This window comes from Bombus flavifrons, chromosome 16 (assembly GCF_040668555.2).
Source record: "Bombus flavifrons isolate JBK064 chromosome 16, iyBomFlav1_principal, whole genome shotgun sequence".
NCBI classification, from domain to species: Eukaryota; Metazoa; Arthropoda; class Insecta; order Hymenoptera; family Apidae; genus Bombus; species Bombus flavifrons.
In genome coordinates, this window is record NC_138457.1 from 9,442,271 (window position 1) to 9,462,231 (window position 19,961).

The 19,961-nt window shown below is 34.6% G+C and overlaps 1 protein-coding gene across 16 annotated transcripts in view; it reads left to right on the top strand.

Annotated features, from left to right (window-relative positions):
• Window positions 1-19,961, top strand: part of dnc (phosphodiesterase dunce) — a 352,460-nt gene that overhangs the window by 296,051 nt on the left and 36,448 nt on the right. For all 16 annotated transcript variants that reach the window (XM_069129701.1, XM_069129696.1, XM_069129697.1 and 13 more), the window contains 3 exons: window positions 7,976-8,077; window positions 10,239-10,300; window positions 12,468-12,580. In XM_069129701.1, coding sequence (XP_068985802.1) covers window positions 7,976-8,077; window positions 10,239-10,300; window positions 12,468-12,580 — 277 coding nt within the window. The remainder of the gene's footprint in view (window positions 1-7,975; window positions 8,078-10,238; window positions 10,301-12,467; window positions 12,581-19,961) is intronic.

Below are 19,961 nucleotides of genomic sequence, written 5' to 3' on the forward strand. Positions count from 1 at the left end.
GCTGCTAACCTGTCGAATCGAGATAGATGTTCGGATTAGAAGCTTCTAGAGACACTCTAGAGACTTTCTAGAGTCTACGTAAATAGCTGTTGATGAGCAGACTGTGGATTCTAGGGACTTTGAGGGGGGGGGGGGTTCTAGAGACTGCGTAAATCACTGCTGATGAGTAGATTTTTGGTGCTAAGGACTTTCGCAAGACTCCCTAGAGTCGATGATTATCACAGCCGCTAACCTGTCGAATCGAGATCGATGTTCGGATTAGAAGCTTCTAGAGATACTCTAGAGACTTTCTAGAGTCTACGTAAATAGCTGTTGATGAGCAGACTGTGGATTCTAAAGACTTTATGAGGGCTTTCTAGAGACTGCGTAAATCACTGCTGATGAGTAGATTTTTGGTGCTAGGGACTTTCGCAAGACTCCCTAGGGTCGATGTAAATCATCGCTGATGAACCGATTATCGATTTTGACACATTTTTGGAAAATTCGAAGATGCACAACGGTATATCCACATTGTATCGAAGTATACAGTATATTAAAAATATACTACTTAATAGTAGGAATATAACTAGTTAAAATTGCGTATCGAGGATTTTAATGCTATTCATACTATTGAATAGTGTTAGCACGAGGAAGTTGGGGAAATTATTGAATATGGTTTGGAAATTTTTGCCACTAATATACCGTTGGGAGATTAGACGTGCTTAGCCTTTGAGATTATGTACGTTAGGAAACTGAGTTTAGAAACTGTAATGGCAGAACTAATATTATTAATTTTCTTGCAGTACACGAGGCATTTAAGCTTTGGAAGGATTTAGCTGATGATGGGCGAAAGAGGATGAGATAAATTATAAATTTGTTGATTATCGAGATTCATTATTCAGTTAGTAGAGTTTAGTTGTCTGAAAGGTTCGGTTGTAGAAAATTCAGTCTATAGATTAGCATAAATAAGCTAAAGTGCTTAGTAGGAAGTTTTCTTTCTAGAAATTTGATCTAGGGACTTTGCAAAGTGTAGTAAATTCTAGAAAACTGAACTAGGCTATGTTGTCTATGAATTAATATTACTAATCGAATACTTGACACGAAACGCAATTTAAAATAATCCCTAAGTAGACAAATCTATAGAAATGCTAAAAAAATTACGAAATTGATAGACTTATGATCGATAAAAGCCTGATCGTGTGCAAATGATTCTGTGAATCGAGATTAGGAAGCTCAATCAGAGATTCCAATTGTCTTTTACTTGTTTCTTAACTATCCATGGTAAAGTGGATGTCTCAATGCGAATAAAAGGATTCAGAAAGTCGCGAAATGAGACGCAGTTCAAGAAAATTTTTCAAAGAACTCTTAGGTAAAGATTCCGAGTTATCTATGAGGATTTACTATATTTTCTCAGATCCATTCGTTGATCCAGATTAAGGCACATAGATCGATCAATATCGGAAACGTTTATTTATCGATCATCGAAATTTGTAACGAAAGCGCGATCAACTTTTCGCAATTAATTACTTCATAATTCGCATTAACACGCGGATAACGAGGCACTGATGAACGATCGTTGGAAGACGATTAAACTTGATCTAATTTTGATCAACGACTCTTGAAGGCTGATTGGATTATAATCGACGCTAATTTTCCATCCAAAATGTTACAAACGATATTCACACGAAGTTTACTCGATTAGATAAATCGATAATCCCACGGTGATAAAGATACTCAATTTCTCGCGATCATAATCGCTGTTATCTTAACAGATGTTTTGGAAATCACGAGTTAAATGTAATTTTATGGTATAAAACAACACGTTTACATTATGTAAGAAATATTGATTACGATCAATGTTACTTAGATAGAGCTTTATCGATTTTTCTAATACACAAATTGAATTTCCAACGAAATCGAACTTATTAAAATAATATTTTAGTAAATTTTAATGAAAGTCATCTTATCGATCAAGATGTTATTCTTAGATCTTTGAGTTGTATTTTTTCATACTTTTTAAATAACAACATAGTTTTTGGACAAAAAGCACACCCAGGATCGGGTCCAAAATATTCGAAATTACGCAAAAACGGATTGAAATAATTGGCTAATGTTCAAAGAATCGATTCACGAATGCTTACTAGTCGCTCGCTTATCGGACTGATGTATCTGCATAATGAATCAGGCGAGAATGACTGTCACGTATGATACATAAATCTGCGCGTTGGAAGTAAGCCAGAACCTCATTCAGATTTGCACGATCTTGCCTTTCTAAATCTGTTTCGTTTCCGTTTGTTTGCAAAATAAATAAATTCAAAATATGAAAACAATTTTGTAAATATTTGTACATTGCCTAAATTATCAGTCTTCTACGATATTCTTAGCGCAATAAAATTGATAAATTTCTGCAAAGTCAAATTTTAGTCAATTTCGAACGCATAGCGGCGATCGATGATTTAAACAATTTTACTCGAATACAGTTTAATCTTCGGGAAAGTCTTCCTCTTCGTTTGTCCCGAATGAAATGGAAATTGCGACTGATTCGTTAATCACGCTTCCATTAAAACCAGCTTCACCGTGCAATCGAATTATTGTCTTCGATTAATCAAACGCTATCATTCGAAAATGAGATTTTCACCTGCGCAGAATTAAAACCGGCTTGAATTCTTTTATCCCTACAACTCTAATTTGAAAGATGAGGACAGTGCATAATCGAGGTGAAATAATACTTTCATTTTTCACTCTCTTTAGCAGTCGAATATAAGATAACAATTTTTTGAATTACCTCAATTTTTAAAAATATATTTAGAATATTTTTGGAAATTCTATATAATACTTTTCACCGATTCCATTTATATTGACACGATCGTTAAAATATATTTATACATTTATTCTAAAATAATTTATATAATTTACTATGCGTTCATTTATTTTATTTCGAAAGGAAATTTCGATTTACCTTAAATTAATTACAAAGGTGAACAGAGTTGTTCGAAGCTTACGTAACGGAACGGCTTGTCTCGTCCGTCAATCATATCCCAGATTTCCTAGATTCGAATCAGAAAGTAATTTTACCTCGCCGATCTGCTGACACAACATCGACAAATGATACGTTACTCAGAAAGGAAGAAAAAAATTTCAATGCAAAGATAGCGATTATCTTTTGCAGAAAAATAATAATAAAAATATTCACGCATGAAGAATACTCTACGTAACGTAATATATATACAGTATTTAAAAAAAAAAAATCGCAATTACAGTCTGAAGTATTTTTGTGTAACATATATTTAAGAAAAATCTATTTTTCAATTTTTCTCTCTCGATTTTAATTTTTATTTCGAAATTCTTCGGACAAGAATTTCCTACGTGGAAAATAAACCGCTGCAAACAGTTTTAATTAGAGATTCAGGAGGAAAATGAAGATAGAAAAGACGTTGCGAACGTCCAAGTGTTGTTCGCTATGAAACATGCCTTTTTGTAGGGTGACCCAGTTGAGATTCTTTTAAAAAAAAAAAGGTTTTTTTTTTGCTCTTTTTTCGGCACTTTGCTGCTTCCTGCTCTCTCTCTTGTTTCTCATCGCCCACGTTTTTTGCTTCTGACCTCTTCTTCTATTTCCTTTTTCGAAAATGTGCCCGCCCTCGAAATTGCACTCTTTTCTAAATTTCCAGCGTTTACGGGACAAGTAAAATAAAAATATAAGATGGATGAAAAATGGTTTTGGGCGTGAACAAAGGAGAAATATTTTTTGAAAAGAAAATATCAGAATATGGATAATATGGATAAATATAATTTATCAGTATGTAATATCTAAGAAATAGGTATTTTTAATTATTTGTTATAATAATACTGTTACGTCGCGTGATTGGAACCGTGCGATGTCCCTCGGTATTGGGTCGCTAAGGGTCCGCTGATCGTTATGTACACCCTCAACAAACCTAAGGCCCCGCTATAAACTGAATCTTATTAGCTTACAGAAACCATTAATCCTGCAAATATTTTCGGTTTATAGCCGGTACTTAAAAGGTCCCTAGGTTTATTGTTCGCTCTTAGAAATCACGGAACAGCTGGATTATACAGGGTGGTTGGTAACTGGTGGTACAAGCGAAAAGAGGGTGATTCTACGCGAAAAAAGAAGTCGAAAATATAGAATAAACATTTTTCGTTCGAGGCTTTGTTTTCGAGAAAAACGACTTTGAATTTTCGTTCGGTACGCGTGCGGATCGATCGATTCGCGGTGTCGATTCTTAGAATCGTAACGGGAATTTACGACTCCCGTTGACGCGCTTCCTCGCGATCGCAACTCCCCACGATGGATCGAAAATACAAATACTTTAAGAATTTGATGCACGGTACATATGGATTTTATTTGTAAATATATCCGTGTATAGCGAAAAATGGATCAAAAATTTATAAACACGCATATGTATACGTTTCAATTCAAACAGTATCTTCCACCGTAAAAATGTTCGTTCTAAAATTTTCACTGTACAACAATCTTGCAACGTAAGAGTAACCTTGTAACGCGAAGAAACCCAAAACCAGTAAATTCGAAAAGTTATAAAACTTGGGGGATACGTAGAGAATATATAGATACGCGTCACGCACTCTGTTCTGCTGCCTAAATTCACTCTAAGTAGGTGAAATTGACCCCTGAAGATCCAGCTGTAACATTGATAAATTCTCTACCAAACGAGAGTAATAATTAAAAGAAGTAACTTTTGCCTGAGAACTTTTTCCCCATCTCTTACAGGCAGCGAGTTACGACGTGAAATGGGAAAATAGCTGGATCTTCAGGGATGTGTTTCATCCCCTTGGAGGAAATTTGGTCGGCGAAAGAAAATTGCGTAATACATGCCTATATATCCTCTACAAATCCCTAAAGTTTCATAATGTTCGGGGACCTTCCCTCGTAATTAAAAAACAAACTTGCAAAGAGAAAGTAGTGAGAATGCAGAGGAAGCTAGATAGAATATTCACAGCGATCTAATCCAACCTAACGTCTGCTAGCTTCTGTCCAGCATTTACAAACATCAAAAATCGTTTGTGTGGAAAAGGCACGACCGGTATTTACCATGCTGAGCAGTCGTGGCACGCGTTGACCCAGAAACCATCCCCTGGTCTCATCAATTTTGCGAGCCTGGCACCGATTCAGCCGCTCGAATCGAATAAATACGGATAAGCCTGGGGATTCTTGCCACGGATCGAGGCGTTTCTCGTCTACTTTTAATGGCCAGCTTCGGAAAACCCAAACAGCAGGCCGTTTACGTGACGCGATTCCCTTTGTTCGAGGGTGGATTCAGCGAGGCTTGGGCCAAAATCTTACGGGTCTCCCGCAGTCTTTAGCAGAGGGATGTTTAGTGGCAACCCAGTTTCTTCTGGATTGCACAGATTGAGTTGATTGATGTTCACGTTGGAATATCTTCTGGTTCGGCTACTTCGACGAGGGGCGCTTTAACATGGAAAAGTTTGTAATCCTGATGAGATTGAGCTTACGTTCTGGGATCAGATGGCGATTCCTGTGGTTATTGGACTGGGGATCCTACGCTGGTCTGAAGGGAATCTCTGAATAACGTGGTCAATTGGTTCCACGTTGTTGTACGTTATCGAATATACACTGAATGTGCTTACGTGTCTGAATAGACTTGGATAACACGATGAAGATAAAACGACGCTTGAAAATTATTGTACTGGTTTCTGAGGAAAAGTTCATCGTTGCTCTACGAATATTTCCGACGATTCCGTAAATCAATTTGAATTTCGATTATTGCGTCGGGGATGCCACGTTGGTCCGAAGAAAATCTTTCAAGCACGTGATCCACTAGTTGAGTTACGTGTGTATCCTCGTGTTGATTGTTTGTTGCACGATATTGAATACTTTAAATGTTCTTACGCGTGCAAATAGACATTTGCTTCTGGAGTATAAAATGACGGAGATAAAAGCGCTTGAAAAATAAAATAGTAGCATTTAAACAACATTTTGTTAAATATTTTAATTGATTCTTACATATCGATTTAGAGTTTTGTTAGATTTCTAACACGCCTCAAGCTTTTTTCATGAAGATTATTACCTGTATAATTAATAATTAGTTATTTCCTTGTAACCGAGTTGCATTTATAATGGTTTATTTGATTGAAAAACGTTCAGTTGATCACTCTTTCGTTGACTCGATGGGTGGTAGTAATTAAAAATCGAGTCAACGCTGGAAAACCATCCAATCCAAATAAAATAAACGTTTCTCCTAAGTAAATTTAATTATACTGCCGGTTCAATTTCATTTTTACCACACGTTCATCGAGAACAGCTAAAAACGATACCATTGAACGAGCTGTGTAAAAATCGTTATATCAACCCCTACGATTTTCCATTGAAAATTTTACATTTAACAATGTAGCAGTAAACAATCTTCTACCCTATATCTGATAACAATTCAATCGTTAATACAGCATGTTACATCTGAAAATTTCGAGGTATTTTATACGTTTTATATATCGTACGGTATTCTTTCGCATTGCAAAATTGTTTGCACATAAAATTTTCCATAAATTCTCAAACATCCGTTAAAATCAGCTTAATCGTTTGCTAGTAATCCAACATTTAAGTAGTAATTATTAATCGGTGATACGATTATAAAATAATAATCCAATACTTAAACAGTAATTATTAAAATCAGTAACATAATCGTAAATTAATAATCGAATATTCCAACAATAATTGCGAATCGTCAATTACGTTAAATATCATAATTTGTTCGATACGCAACCCCCCTCTCCGTATCGTATGTTTGAAAAACGAAAGGAAGAGATTGTTAACGTATCCTGTTTACGAGATTCCTGGATTGTAATCGAGCTTAGGCTGGATCAATTAATCCGTGAATATCGATGACGCTTTTAGCATCAGCGCTATGAAGCTTGAACGATCCAGCGATGATTTGACCTGTGCCCTTCGAAGGGGGGTAATTTTCGCTGGGAAAAGCGTGAAGTAATTGACGCGCGTGTACGTGTTCGCGCGTAGGAAGGCGCGTGATTTAATTAATGCAAGTTCCGCGAGAGACCTGCCGCTTTGGAAATCGAGAACGCGGCGATGAACGATGGCGATGGTGTTTCGACGGGGACTGAAAATAGACTTTACCATCGTTAACGTGTGTATAATTAATTAGTCGCTACTCTTTTCTAACTTCCATACTGCGACAAAGTGTGGTATAAACAAACCAGTAAATAAAAAATCGATGAAGTCGTTCGTCCATAGCGAAATCACGAAGCTTCGTTCAGATTGAAAATTGAGAAAGTGTAATTTATTAGTTGCGAATTAACAAGTTACAAGAGACGATAGCATTCATCTTATCTCGTTTCGTCATTTTTGAAATTTCAGAAATTACACGACACGTGTTCTTATTCTTTTTATTCTAGTTGTACTTAACATTGTACCAATTCTTAGTTTGATACGAAATATACAACGATCGCATTCATGGGAAATAACACACTAAATGATATTTTCGTTGGATTTATTAAAATTCCTTGGTCGAATGTCAATATTTTCGTCGAGCTTTTTAAAATTCGTAAAAACAAAAGAATACAGAGTTGAAAGAGTAATTTGATAGCAACAAATAGTTCCTTCTCAGACAAAATTCCTATCAGGAACTGTTTATCAAATTAGATATTCCGAAATATCCTATTAAAAGCTACGATGATACAAAATATCGGTGTAATATAATTACGTTATGCTAATAGAATAACGTAATTGATTTTATACGAATATCATGAAATATTAAAACAGCGAATTAAATTGCAAACGATGTAATACGATTGGTGTACAGTTTGAAACCAGAAATACGCCACGCATGCATGAGTTTAGAGTGCAGCTTTTGGAAACAAGAAGCAATGCCGTTGAGTTCATTGCAAGCTGAACGTTAGCCATTAATACTCCTTTCACTGTATATTATGCTTCGGATATCGATGAAACATAAAAAATTGATTTTATTTCTGTTTGATCTTACAGCCATGGCGAGGAATATATCGTCACACCTTTCGCGCAGATTCTCGCCTCCCTGCGATCCGTCAGGTACAACCTCCTGTTGCTCACAGATGCATTCACGAACCGGTAAGTATTTTTTTTATTTTTCATAAATAAAAAGTACCACATTTCTTTTTTTTAATTTATTTACTTAATGATTGCGAATACAGCGGTGTGAAAAAGTTTTTGGAACTTCTTTTCGCGTTATAATAAATACAGGAATATACATAGTACATAATATATCATGAACATGATATATCAAGATTGTAGTGTTTCGCCTTTTTTTCGCGAGCGAATATTAATATTCGCATTTTTTCCCATTTTTCATTATTTTAAGCGTACTTCGCGTTTTCTCGTATTTTATATTTTACATTTTATATTTTCTCCGATAACAATAGCGATGATACTACTTTATACTTCCATTGTATAATAGAAAATTAGGCTGCATGAAAAATAGAATTTTTTCTGATTTTCAGTTGACCAGCAATATGACGTCAAGTCATTTCGGAAAATTTGTTCGCGCTTTGTTAACGAACAATTATGCTTTGTTTGGTATTTCTCTGGAAGTTCAAAAATACCGTACTTTTCATGATAATATCCAATCGTTGACAGAATTCCCTACAACTAATTGATGGCACGTGCAGATTTTTCTACGGTTACTATTCTTTTTCTGATGAATTTTCACTATGCTTGTGGAGGAAATGGAAAGAAATAATTTTCAGTCATTTGTCGCTTACACTTTGTTATTTAGGAGAAACGTTCATTTATCGTAACATAAAGAAAGGTTGGGAAAACTTTTTCACGTTACCGTAACTCCGAATAACGTAAATAACATAAAACACCAAATAAGAAAAAAGTTTCCGTTTCCCTAGCGTGGTAAACCTTTAATCTTCAATGTTTTCTGAATTCACTTTGATTTCCGCTTTTCTCCTCAGCTCATTCTTTTTTCTTTGTCTTTACGTCTGTTCCCGATTTCGAGCATCCATCTTATCCCCTCGCCTTTTCTCCCCACAATCGCTTCTTCCTTTATATCTCTTTATTCCTCCCATATGTGCTGCCACGATTCTTCTTTACCTTCGCGTGATCTACATATAAATCGAAAAGTTATTGAAATAATAAAGATATTCGATAGAATAGAATATCTTCCGTGATATTCGTTTCAGCAATCGAAATTTATCGATAAACGGGAAAATGCGAACTGAAAAGTATAATAAGCTAATACGATGACAAATGTAATAGGAAATTCATATAAAGACACGTGACGGATAATACGTACACGCGCGCTTGTATCAATCGTCGGTATTAAAGCTTAAAACCGTGTGACCTGGATTTAAAGCGAGAATAAATCAATGAAATCGTCAAAATCATAAAACAATAAGAATATCTGGATAGCAAAATTTCAGATAACGCGTGCACAGTATTGCGGAAAGGTCTTATTGTTGCATCACCTACGTTTGTCTGCCTCGTAATCGTCATGGAATAATTATATCTTCCCGAAACGTCTAAAAAATGAGACTGCAAATTTTAAAAATGAGGCTTGGAATTTTCGACGTTTCAATTTTATTCGATTGGACGTCGAAGTTGGAATTTTTAATTCCACGGAATCATACAAGGATCGTGATAATTATACAGAATAACGTAATTTGGTAGAATGAACTTTAGAATTAATGTAGACTTGTCAGAATTGATTTTATCATTTATTCAAGTTATAATCAACCGAATTATATATAGAATTATACAAATTTTAATGGACGATATATAATTTATGAAACAGAAAATTATGGTCGAAATTTGGGCAAAATATAAAATGTCATACATTTGGTTCATAAAATATTTGTTGAAAATGACAAGGTGAATTCGTGCTTGCCATCCATATGCATATCCATATGTAACTAGAGGATGATCCTAGTTACAATCGATAGATTTAATCGATAGCCTTAAGATGCCTTTTTGTTTTTATCCTTACTTTTTGTAAGCGCGTGCAATAAGGATTTTTTTGGGCTCAGAACGGTGTGATAGATTTATCCATTCGATAAAATAATAACTATTCTGATCTTACCTCTGAGTATAGAAATAACAACAATATCGGTGAATTCAATTTTCATATATTTATCGATAAATTTCGATTAATTCTACGTACATTAGGCAAAAAGCGTATCGATTAAAATTTATCAAATTTGTACGTTATATTTCTCTCTTCTATGTCGATGAAACTCGTTAAAGATATTTTCTTGTACTTTGTTTACAGAATACGAAGGAACAGCGAGCAGGCGGGCAGCTCATCGCAGCAACAAGGTCAAACGCTAGGAGGTAAGAATCACTTCGATATTCACCAAAAATCTTTCATCGACGTTAAAATCCCTAATTTTGTTTAACTTTTTCTTTGCGATGTTTGTTCTAAAAGCGTTCAGCCGTAAGAGAATCGAAACGTTTAGGAAATACTATCATGCGAAAAGACACACATGGAAAAAAAGAAACTTCGTTAAATATATTATCAATGCTGGATAAAATACGAATGAAGGATATTTCGACTGTTTTAAATAATCGTCGTTCTACAGTTCAAATAGGATAATATTTTAAACAGAAATTTTGACGAATCAGATATTTTTATTTCGATAAAATCTGAAATTTAATTCGATTTAATTTTATATTTTGTAATTGTTTTTTAAAAAATAGTTATTAATTTTAACTCTGCGTTATAAATAGCATTTATAAAATATTATAAATATTTCTTGACAATGAAAACAGACTAAAAAGAAAATTAATATCACAATGCACGAATCCGTAGTATTTGCAAACTAAATTTATCATCTTTTTAAGTATGGCTATTCGCATCAAGCATAGTGCATCGTTCAAAGTTTTCATCGCTTAGAATTTATTTAGTCTGGTATCTAACTTTTTCTAAGAACAAGATCCCATGGTTAACAACATAGAACGTTTAAGAATTAATTGTAACTAACTCGCCTGTACGAAGACCCAATTACGCGTCACCTTTCATATTTCTAAAATTCATTCAGATCGAGCTCATTAAAATCCAAGTTTAATTATCCTTCCTGCCGGTGAAAATGGCTTTCGAGATAGAAAAGCTGAATCTTTCTCGTCCGAAGAGTAAAATATTCACGTGACAACGCGACTATTCGATGAAATAACGTTTGTCTGCCTTAGAAAATGAGATTTCTCGAAATTGCTATTGAAGTCCGGCCGTCGCTCTATCTTTTACGTTTCAGCTGCATTCGTCGTCTGACGTCAATTCACTTTTCCCTTTTGTTCTTCCGATTGATCTCTTCTACGCTTCATTTATGCAACCTTTCATCTTTAGCGAGATTCGCACGTTTATTTCATCATCTACATACAACGTTTTCCACCCACATTGGATATTTCATAATTCCTCCACGAGTGTTTCGTGTCTTTTTGTTTCCACGATGCTCGTTTCATCTACTTCGCTTCGTTTCTGTCACGATGCTTGTGAAAAAGAAACAGGAATCTCATTGTCGTGCGATTCTTGGAACAAGAATTTTTCTGAGAAATTAGATTCGGCCATGAGAATGCTTTTGAGGGTGTTCTATTTATTTCTGTTTATCAGGAAACTGAGCGAGACAAAGATTTCCTATTTTATTCAGATTTTATTAAGATTTAGCGAAATTCTTTGTGTGGAAACATGAAAGACAATGGATTTATATTCGATATATTATTATTTTTCACGTGGAGTATTTTTGTACAGAATATCCTTATATTATTATTTATTTTATTATTATATTAGTATTTTTTGTAAAATATTTTGATTTGCAATATTTTCATATAAAATTCCTTCCAAGAGGAATATTTTTCTACAGAATATTTCCACGTGGAATATTTCTGTATAAAATATTCTCTTAATATATTTGTGTCCAGGATATCTTTCAAGTGGTGTATTCTTGCATGAAATATTTTCTTAACAGCATACTCTTGCATAGAGTATCTTTAAACAGAATATTGTTTCATAATTCCACACAATGGAATATTTTTATATGAATTCCGTGTTTATGAAACATTTTTCCATACGATACTTTTTTACACGAAATTTTCAGAGAAACATTTTTAGAGAAATTCAAAATTAAACGGAAAACACATTCCAATTAAATTAAGCGAAAAAAGAGAACCAAATAAAAGAAACATTGTTAAAAAAGAAAAAAAAATGAATTTCTATCGAAAGAAAGAAATAAAAAAATGTATCATTTCCCTGTAAAACAGCTACTATCCCTAACATGTCAAATTTGCTCCTCAAATTTCATAGTCAACCAGACTCTCGTGCACTTCTTGTTCAACTGTATCCGAGGAAAAGTCTGTCGAGGCTTGAAGAGGCTCGTTTTCCCGCCTCTTCACAAGGCGACGATTAACTTCACAGAAATCTTATCGTGTCGCAGGAAGCTCTCGGTCGCTTCCTCCGTTCCTCTATGGTACTAAAGTCTCCTCTTTTTTTTTTTTTTTTTGGTTTCAGACGAGGAATACGCAAAAACAGCCGCAGATACGATGTACGAGCTAGACTGGTGCCTGAAACAGTTGGAAACCATTCGGACGCATCAGTCCGTATCAGACATGGCCTCAACGAAGGTAAGACCCACTCACTTCCTTTCTTTCTCGCGTGGACACGCTCGATTTACGGTGAATCGTCGCTGGATCGAGTTCAGTGCACTCTAAGGAGGCTGTCACACTTTTGCTACAACTGTGAGCAAATGATTTGGCATTGCGATCGCAATTATTCGAATGGTTTCAGGCGTTTAGTGTGTTAGACACGTTGATCTTGTTGTAATATTCGAAATTTTTATTTTATCCGAATCACGCTCTCGTTTTAACAAATGAGATGAACATTTTTCATAAATATCTAGCAAAATATTCGGACGAGAAATTATACGTATCGGTAATTCGTAAGATTACTTGGTTTTTTTTCCCTGAAAATTTAAGAAACGATGGGACTGATGATTTGATCATTAAGTATCGAGAGTAATTTTAAAATGAAAAAATGTTCGACTTATGAACGTTAATTTCGTTTGATAAAAATAATCGAATTGCGTGGTTTCCGATTGCGAGGAATTTTATGACTAGACATTTTCGTACAAGTTAACTAAACTAAATTTGATGGACGTTGTCTTTTGTTCGGTTATCTATAAATTAGGATTACTCCGCAAGATTCCGTGGAACTTTGCGAGATAGTTGATTTTTAGTTGTTTCTGCTCAAATACCTGAAACGTTAAGCAATGAAAATTCTTAGAAATTACTAAATTTCTAGAACTGGTAAACTAGTTTCAATTATCATTACTCTGAAGTTGATGACACGTTTACAATTTACAATCAGATAAGGTTTCTCAGATTGTAATCAAAGTTGTTAATCAATTCCTTCTGAGTAATCGAAGGTATTAACTCTTCCTTAGCCAAAGTTGTTTTCCACGTAATTTTAGAAATTTAGCCACGTAAGTAAGGAAAGTTATCACTTAAAATACAAAAGACGTTTCAAGAATATTTCGCTACTATCTTTGTCAAACTACACAGACAAAAACGATGCCTGATAAATCTTCTGCCACGATCTTTCGAATGATCGTTCTTCTAATCAATTTTCCATCCTGGTTACGGGAATTTTCAATTTCCTGTCCTCCATAAAAAGTAAAATATCCACCAGCCAACCAGATGACTCTTACTTCCTATTTCTTTTTTTCTATGCGCTTGAGCACTGGAATCTTGGTTTCTCTGAAGCAGATGTTTCCACTTTAAATAAATCCAAAAACGAACTATGCCGATTCGATTTCGTTACAATTTACAGTTTAGTAGAAATCGAGTGAAATTATTTTTAATTGAAAAATCTACACGTCCGTCGTGCCGATGCAAGAATATGAGATGACGAACGTTTCAATTTTTACGGAATTTTAAATAAAAGTTACAGCGAAAGAAAGCGACAGGATGAAACGCGATATGAAAATGGGTAAAAAGATAGAAATCGTTTCGTAGGATAATAATCTGCATACTCGAGGCGAGATAATCGAGACTTTATGATTCGCTGGAATTATGGCTGTTCTAATCTTCCTTCTTAGAACTCGACGATATAAAGCGAGCAGCATGTGAATAATCAAGTTTAATAGCACACTCGAGGTTTGCCAACCTATTTCGTTCAGTGGAATGCTCCCTTCCGCGTAATTGAGATTTAAACGGGAGGAATCTCGCGTTTTCCGCGAAAAAGCCAATTTGATTATCGAATCATCTATTTCCAACAAAATATTTGCCTGCGATATAAATAATATAAATAATATAATATAATGTATACAATATAATATATATATTTCTTTCAATGAAATATTTTCTAAAATATTATATAAAAAACTGCGTAAAATATTATTTTATTCTAGAATAAAACTAAACTGATTGGTACTTTCCATATGCTTTAAAGATCTTCAAAATATTTATAGAATTCTAAATAATCTTTTTACAAAATATTAATAGCATTTAATTCGTCCAGAAGAGAAATATTAACTAGTATGAATATTTTATTTTACGATTCTGATTGCTTCGATATCTTTAGTAATATTGCACGATCATCTTTCATCGGATGATAAAAAATTTACTTGTTTTTATAGTCCTAAAAAAATGGAAAAATTTGCAACGTAGGATAACGTGGACAAAAAGTGGGGAACTCATTGAATTTAATTTGTCGGGCACTTACGGTACACGTCGATGGAAAAAAACTGCTAGGAAATTCCGATCTTTCGATATAAAGTTGCGCAATTAATTGCACCTCAAAGTCGACACGTTTTTCTTGTTAATTATGAGCTATTACCTGTCAACGTGAGGCGTACCGATTGATATTATACCTCGTCGATGGAACGAAATTAGAATTCCAGTAGATTCTCGGTTATTCATTGCCAATACGCATAAACCCAATAAATTTGTGCTTTACACTAAAGAAAAATTTCACTTTCAATTTACAATTTCCAAGAAATTTCTCAAGTGACACGTTCCATTGCAAACATCTTCAAACCTGTTCAAACGATTTTTATAACACGCTGCTCTCGCCAATTTTATATCGTTCAACATATTCGCTGGCAAACGAGGAAATCGACCTCGATGAAGTCGCTGAACACGGACGTCCTCACTTTTCTGACGAACCTGATTTATTGCCGCCCGCTTGCTCGGGATTCTTGGAAAGCGGAATTTTGACCGTGCAACCTCGACTTCCTTCCGTAGGAGCTTTCCTTGGGCTGCCACACCGACGAAATTCTCGTAAATTCGCGCATCACGTACTCAGGTCAAGGTACACAGTCGGTCAAAAATATCGGGACACCTAAAGTTTATTGCGAAACGGTGACATTTCAGAATTTTATACAATTTGAAACGCAGAACTTTTAAGTCGTAGAGAAAAAAGTCTAGCAAATTTTTACATGCCTAAAATTGTAAAAACACAAGAAGAGAAAAAACGGAATCTAAGAGCAGATTTTACGTCTCTAAGGATTTGAATAGAACGAGTTGCAAGCGATTTTCTTCGCACGTGTCACTCAATCGTACGTCTAATCTCTCCACGTTTATTGACACACGTACTCGAAAGGGACGTTTACGATTTGTTGTCGTTCACGAACGGCCTCGAAGAAAATTCGTGGTGATTCGTTCACTCCTCTGCTCGATTTTCACCGATAATCACACAGTTCGATCCCCGGGAATTCATGAATTCATTGTCGCATAATCGAGCATCAGTTTCACGGTCACGGCGATTGACAAAGCAAGCGTGGATGACGTTGATGTGTCGCTTACTAGGCCGTGTTGAGCGTGTCATTTTTTAGCCATTTACCTATCAGTTTGTCGTCCCCTTTGATTTTCCCAATTTGCTAGGAGTAGTTTAAACATTTATTTGGATATTCAAGCAAACTAGTTAATTGAGCACAAACATACAGAAAGATATTGCTTTCGCAAGGGCTTGCTCGAAGTTCGATTTAGAATTTGTACTCGCGAATCGGACGAATTTCGTGAATGACAAACGCCATTCATGAAAATACCAAATATTTTGTTCTCAGTCGCTGACTGAAAATATGAAAACTTGCACAGATAACAAGTTATAGTCGATTATGTAAGAGTGATATTTTCGATTCACCATTTTCCTTATCTTTGATGTATAAACAATTTACCTACACGTCTCTGAACGAGATAACTAGCAAATTCTAACAAGCAAACCTATTTCTCTTTATTACACCGTTATTCGAAAACTGGCCGAGTTTAATATTCCGAGAGTAACTGAACGAGGTACACAAGACTGTTATTTCACTAAAATTCTATAGAACAACGTATTCCCTGTTGTGTACCATTTAGCGAACTATGGTAGACTCAACCGATTATTTAAACTGACCACGCTGGGTCTACACACCGTAATGAAATAAAAAATACAAATTGGTAATATGTTGGGTGGTAAATAAAAATGCAGGCGAGGAAAAAAGCAAAAATGTAAGTAAAGGTTCAAATAAAAATCCTCAATCAAGAACAGGAAGAAATTAAATTAATATAAAACTTGGATGCATTTGTTAGCCACTGGAAATCCAAGAAAGAGAAAAGATCGAAAAGCCGTTCCATAAGCAATAAAAATTGGAACACGTAAAAATTACGAAACAAAGAATTGAAAAAAAGAAGCGAAAGAGCTGGAAATGCTCGTACGAGATTTCGATGCCTCGAAAAATTCGACAAAAATCTAGAAAAATAGACAAAATTGAGAAATACTTTTCACGTACAACGGATCGAAAGTTGATCGACTTTAAGAACTCTCCGACGCCTTTGATATCCAATAGAAACTCCAAACTGGACAGAGACTGGAGATATAAACGCTCGATGTGCACCGAATAGAAATCTGCAAAAACGCGAAGAATTGAAAACTTGTTCTTGCAAGCCGACAACTTAAAATTTTATTATCTGAAAAATATCTCCAGTACTTTTGACAAAAATGCGAAAACTGAACGAAAACAGAAAATATAAACTTGCATTGGAAGTCTACCCAACAATATATGCCAAAGATAGGAAAAATTTACAAATCGTTTGATATCCCTCAAAAGCGTGAAAACGAGAGAGAAAAGAAATAAAAACGACACGAACGAGAATGCTTGCCAAGGAGCTGCAGTTTCTTATCTTATCGGCTGGAAGGCGTAGTCGCTTCGTATAGACGTAGAAGTCGAATGGTGGCAAGAGCGAACGAGTTTCTCGCGTGACTCAAGGGCCGCCCTTGTCTGTTTTGGGCTTTTTCTGTCGTAAAAAAAAAAAAAAATATCGATCGATCCGAATCAATTGACCTACATCGTGCCTCGTCATTATTAGGCAAAGCGCGAGCCGGCCAACATGCAGCCCGGTTTACATGTGCGTACGAGCTATGAATGTCGAGCAGGTGGCTGTCGTGTTTTATTTAGAAGCCTCTCATAGCCGTTCAACTCCACTTTTCCTTATATCTTTGGCTCACTGAAACTGAGTAGAAGATCCTGTTTTGTACGAGCCAGTCAGCGTTGGATTTATTTCTATGGTTATGGCGTGTGGAGTGTTGTGGAAGAGGTTATGTAGCGCGAATGATACTATCGCGAGAGTAGATGGCGTTACAAACGGTAGTAGATATATCGTTTTCGGTTTGCAATTTCACTTTGGTATTTCTGATGTTTTTCTTTTTTAAATTGAAATATCTATAGACGAGATCTGTTTTAAATAGTTGTAGAATTATTTTTAGGTATTTTTCATACTTGTGTAAACGAATTCTTTCTTGGAAATTTTTACATTTTCCTTCTTCGCACTTTTGATGTCTGCTGAGAGGGACTTTTGTCCTGTTTTTTAATATTTTCAGAATTATTCCTACGTATTTCAAACGCTTGTGTAGTTGGAATAAAAGTAAACAAGTCATTACATCGCGGCGATAAAAATAAATTAAAAATAAAAAGAAAATTAAAACTAGTTTAATAATATATAGGCTAATTATTAAGATTAATCTAAAGTAGCATTTCTTTCTTAATTTTCTATGAAAAAAAAATGTCCGATTTCTCCTCCATGGAGGTAGTAATGCTGCATTTAATTGTGTAAAAACGATCATAGTGCGATAAAAAAGTCGCATATAAAATTGATTGATTATCTTCGATCCTATTAACAATTTTAATCACTGTCAATAAACATCTCGGCTATGATAAAAACTATTCATTATATAAATTATCTCTCCATCTTTGTTCGCAAATAACATCATTTAATATTACACTTGAATAAACAACTATAAAAAACTATTTAACTTTTTCTTTCATAGAAATAATATCATAAAGGAACTGCGCGTTTTTATGCACTTATGAGAAGCTTCAAAGTGTAATAACACGCAAATGTACAGATATAAAAATGTTTGCAAAAACGTAGAAAATATTCAAAGTATAATATCCGATGATACGTATTTAGCAAAACTTTGGTAAAATAATAATAATTTTCTCCATTCTTTTCATTCTTATTCATAAAGATATGAATTTGTATGTTAAAAGAAAATTCTTCACTGAAATTAAATGATTTCAGTGGTAGTATAATATGATTCAATGAACACAACATTCCAGATACTTTTTTATTGACCTTTACTACTTGTTTGGATCCATTGTCTAAGTGACATAATACTTATACTACTTGAATATATATATATATTTATCTTTAGTATTTGCAAAACGAATTGAGCCATTCAAAGAGTAATATGAATTTTAATTTTCATGCAGTTGAAAGCTTTTAATTAATTCGTAAATTATATATCGAAACCGCCCAATCGACTGACATTGAAATTTATTAATTAAATCTACTAAACTTTGTAATAACGTAGTATAGAAATGGCGAAGGGTTGAGGAAATTTGGTGATTACAAAGAATCGCGGGATCAAAGGTAATAAAGGCTAAAAGGGCACGACGACAATGGCGCCACTTGGCTAGACGCCAATCTCGTAGATTTTCTGGCGAATTCGGTGAACACGCTCGTTTATCTTGTCGAATTTATGCGGAGAATGGATTCCAACTAATCCGTCTAACTGTTATTTGTTCTTCACCGAAGTTAGCAACGTTTGCCACCGATTGAAATCAGTCCAGGCATCTTAATACGTTTCCAAAAATTATTCGACACGAGATTTGTATTTCTCGATAAATATGTTGATAATGAAATACAGTTGAATAACTGTAAACTTAAGTGAAAGTAAAGTTTGGAAATAGGGAAGAAAGATTCAAGAAATAAATGATATTCTTATCATAAAGATAAAGATCTCAGTAAAGATCTCGTGTGAGATAAAATTTCGTCAATTTACCCAAATTGTAGTATCTCTGTGACCAATTATGACATTGTTATGTAACATCATTTGGTCATGGATCAGTTGTACGATTACGAGAATCTAATCAGTCTGGCCTTGTTGCTGACGTCTGTATTAATTTCCCAATTAAACGTGCTATATAATATTCTAATCGAAGTTTTTGAAGATCGAGCTATCATGGTGCAGACAGAAATTACAGTGAGATTTACATAAATTATGTAAATACAGTTATCTTGTTTCTCGATATAATGAAATTTTCATGAAAAAATAATATGCCTAAAATTGAAATTAGATTTATTTTCCTTTAACACGAGTATATTAACGAAACGTGGATATTTCGAATATTTAGAAAACAAATTTATTTCCCTATCGGTGACAAATTTTTAATCGAAATTTGTTTCGCGAATATTCTAAAAATATATTACACAAATTCTGCACGCAATTTCTCTCCATTTTTCTCCGCCACTGTCTCTGAGATTAACTTAGAGAAAAAGAGTGGAAATGGGGAAAAAAATCAATTTTCTTTACCCTCCAGACGAAGGCTTCGCTTCCAAGGCCATCACGCTTTAATACGTTTCTTCGTGTAGGGTTGTACACTGTCTGTGCTATGTTTCCCCCTAAACCGCCCTCGTATTGATTACACAATGCCTTTTTTAAGCTACTCTAATGAGCAGCTGGTCA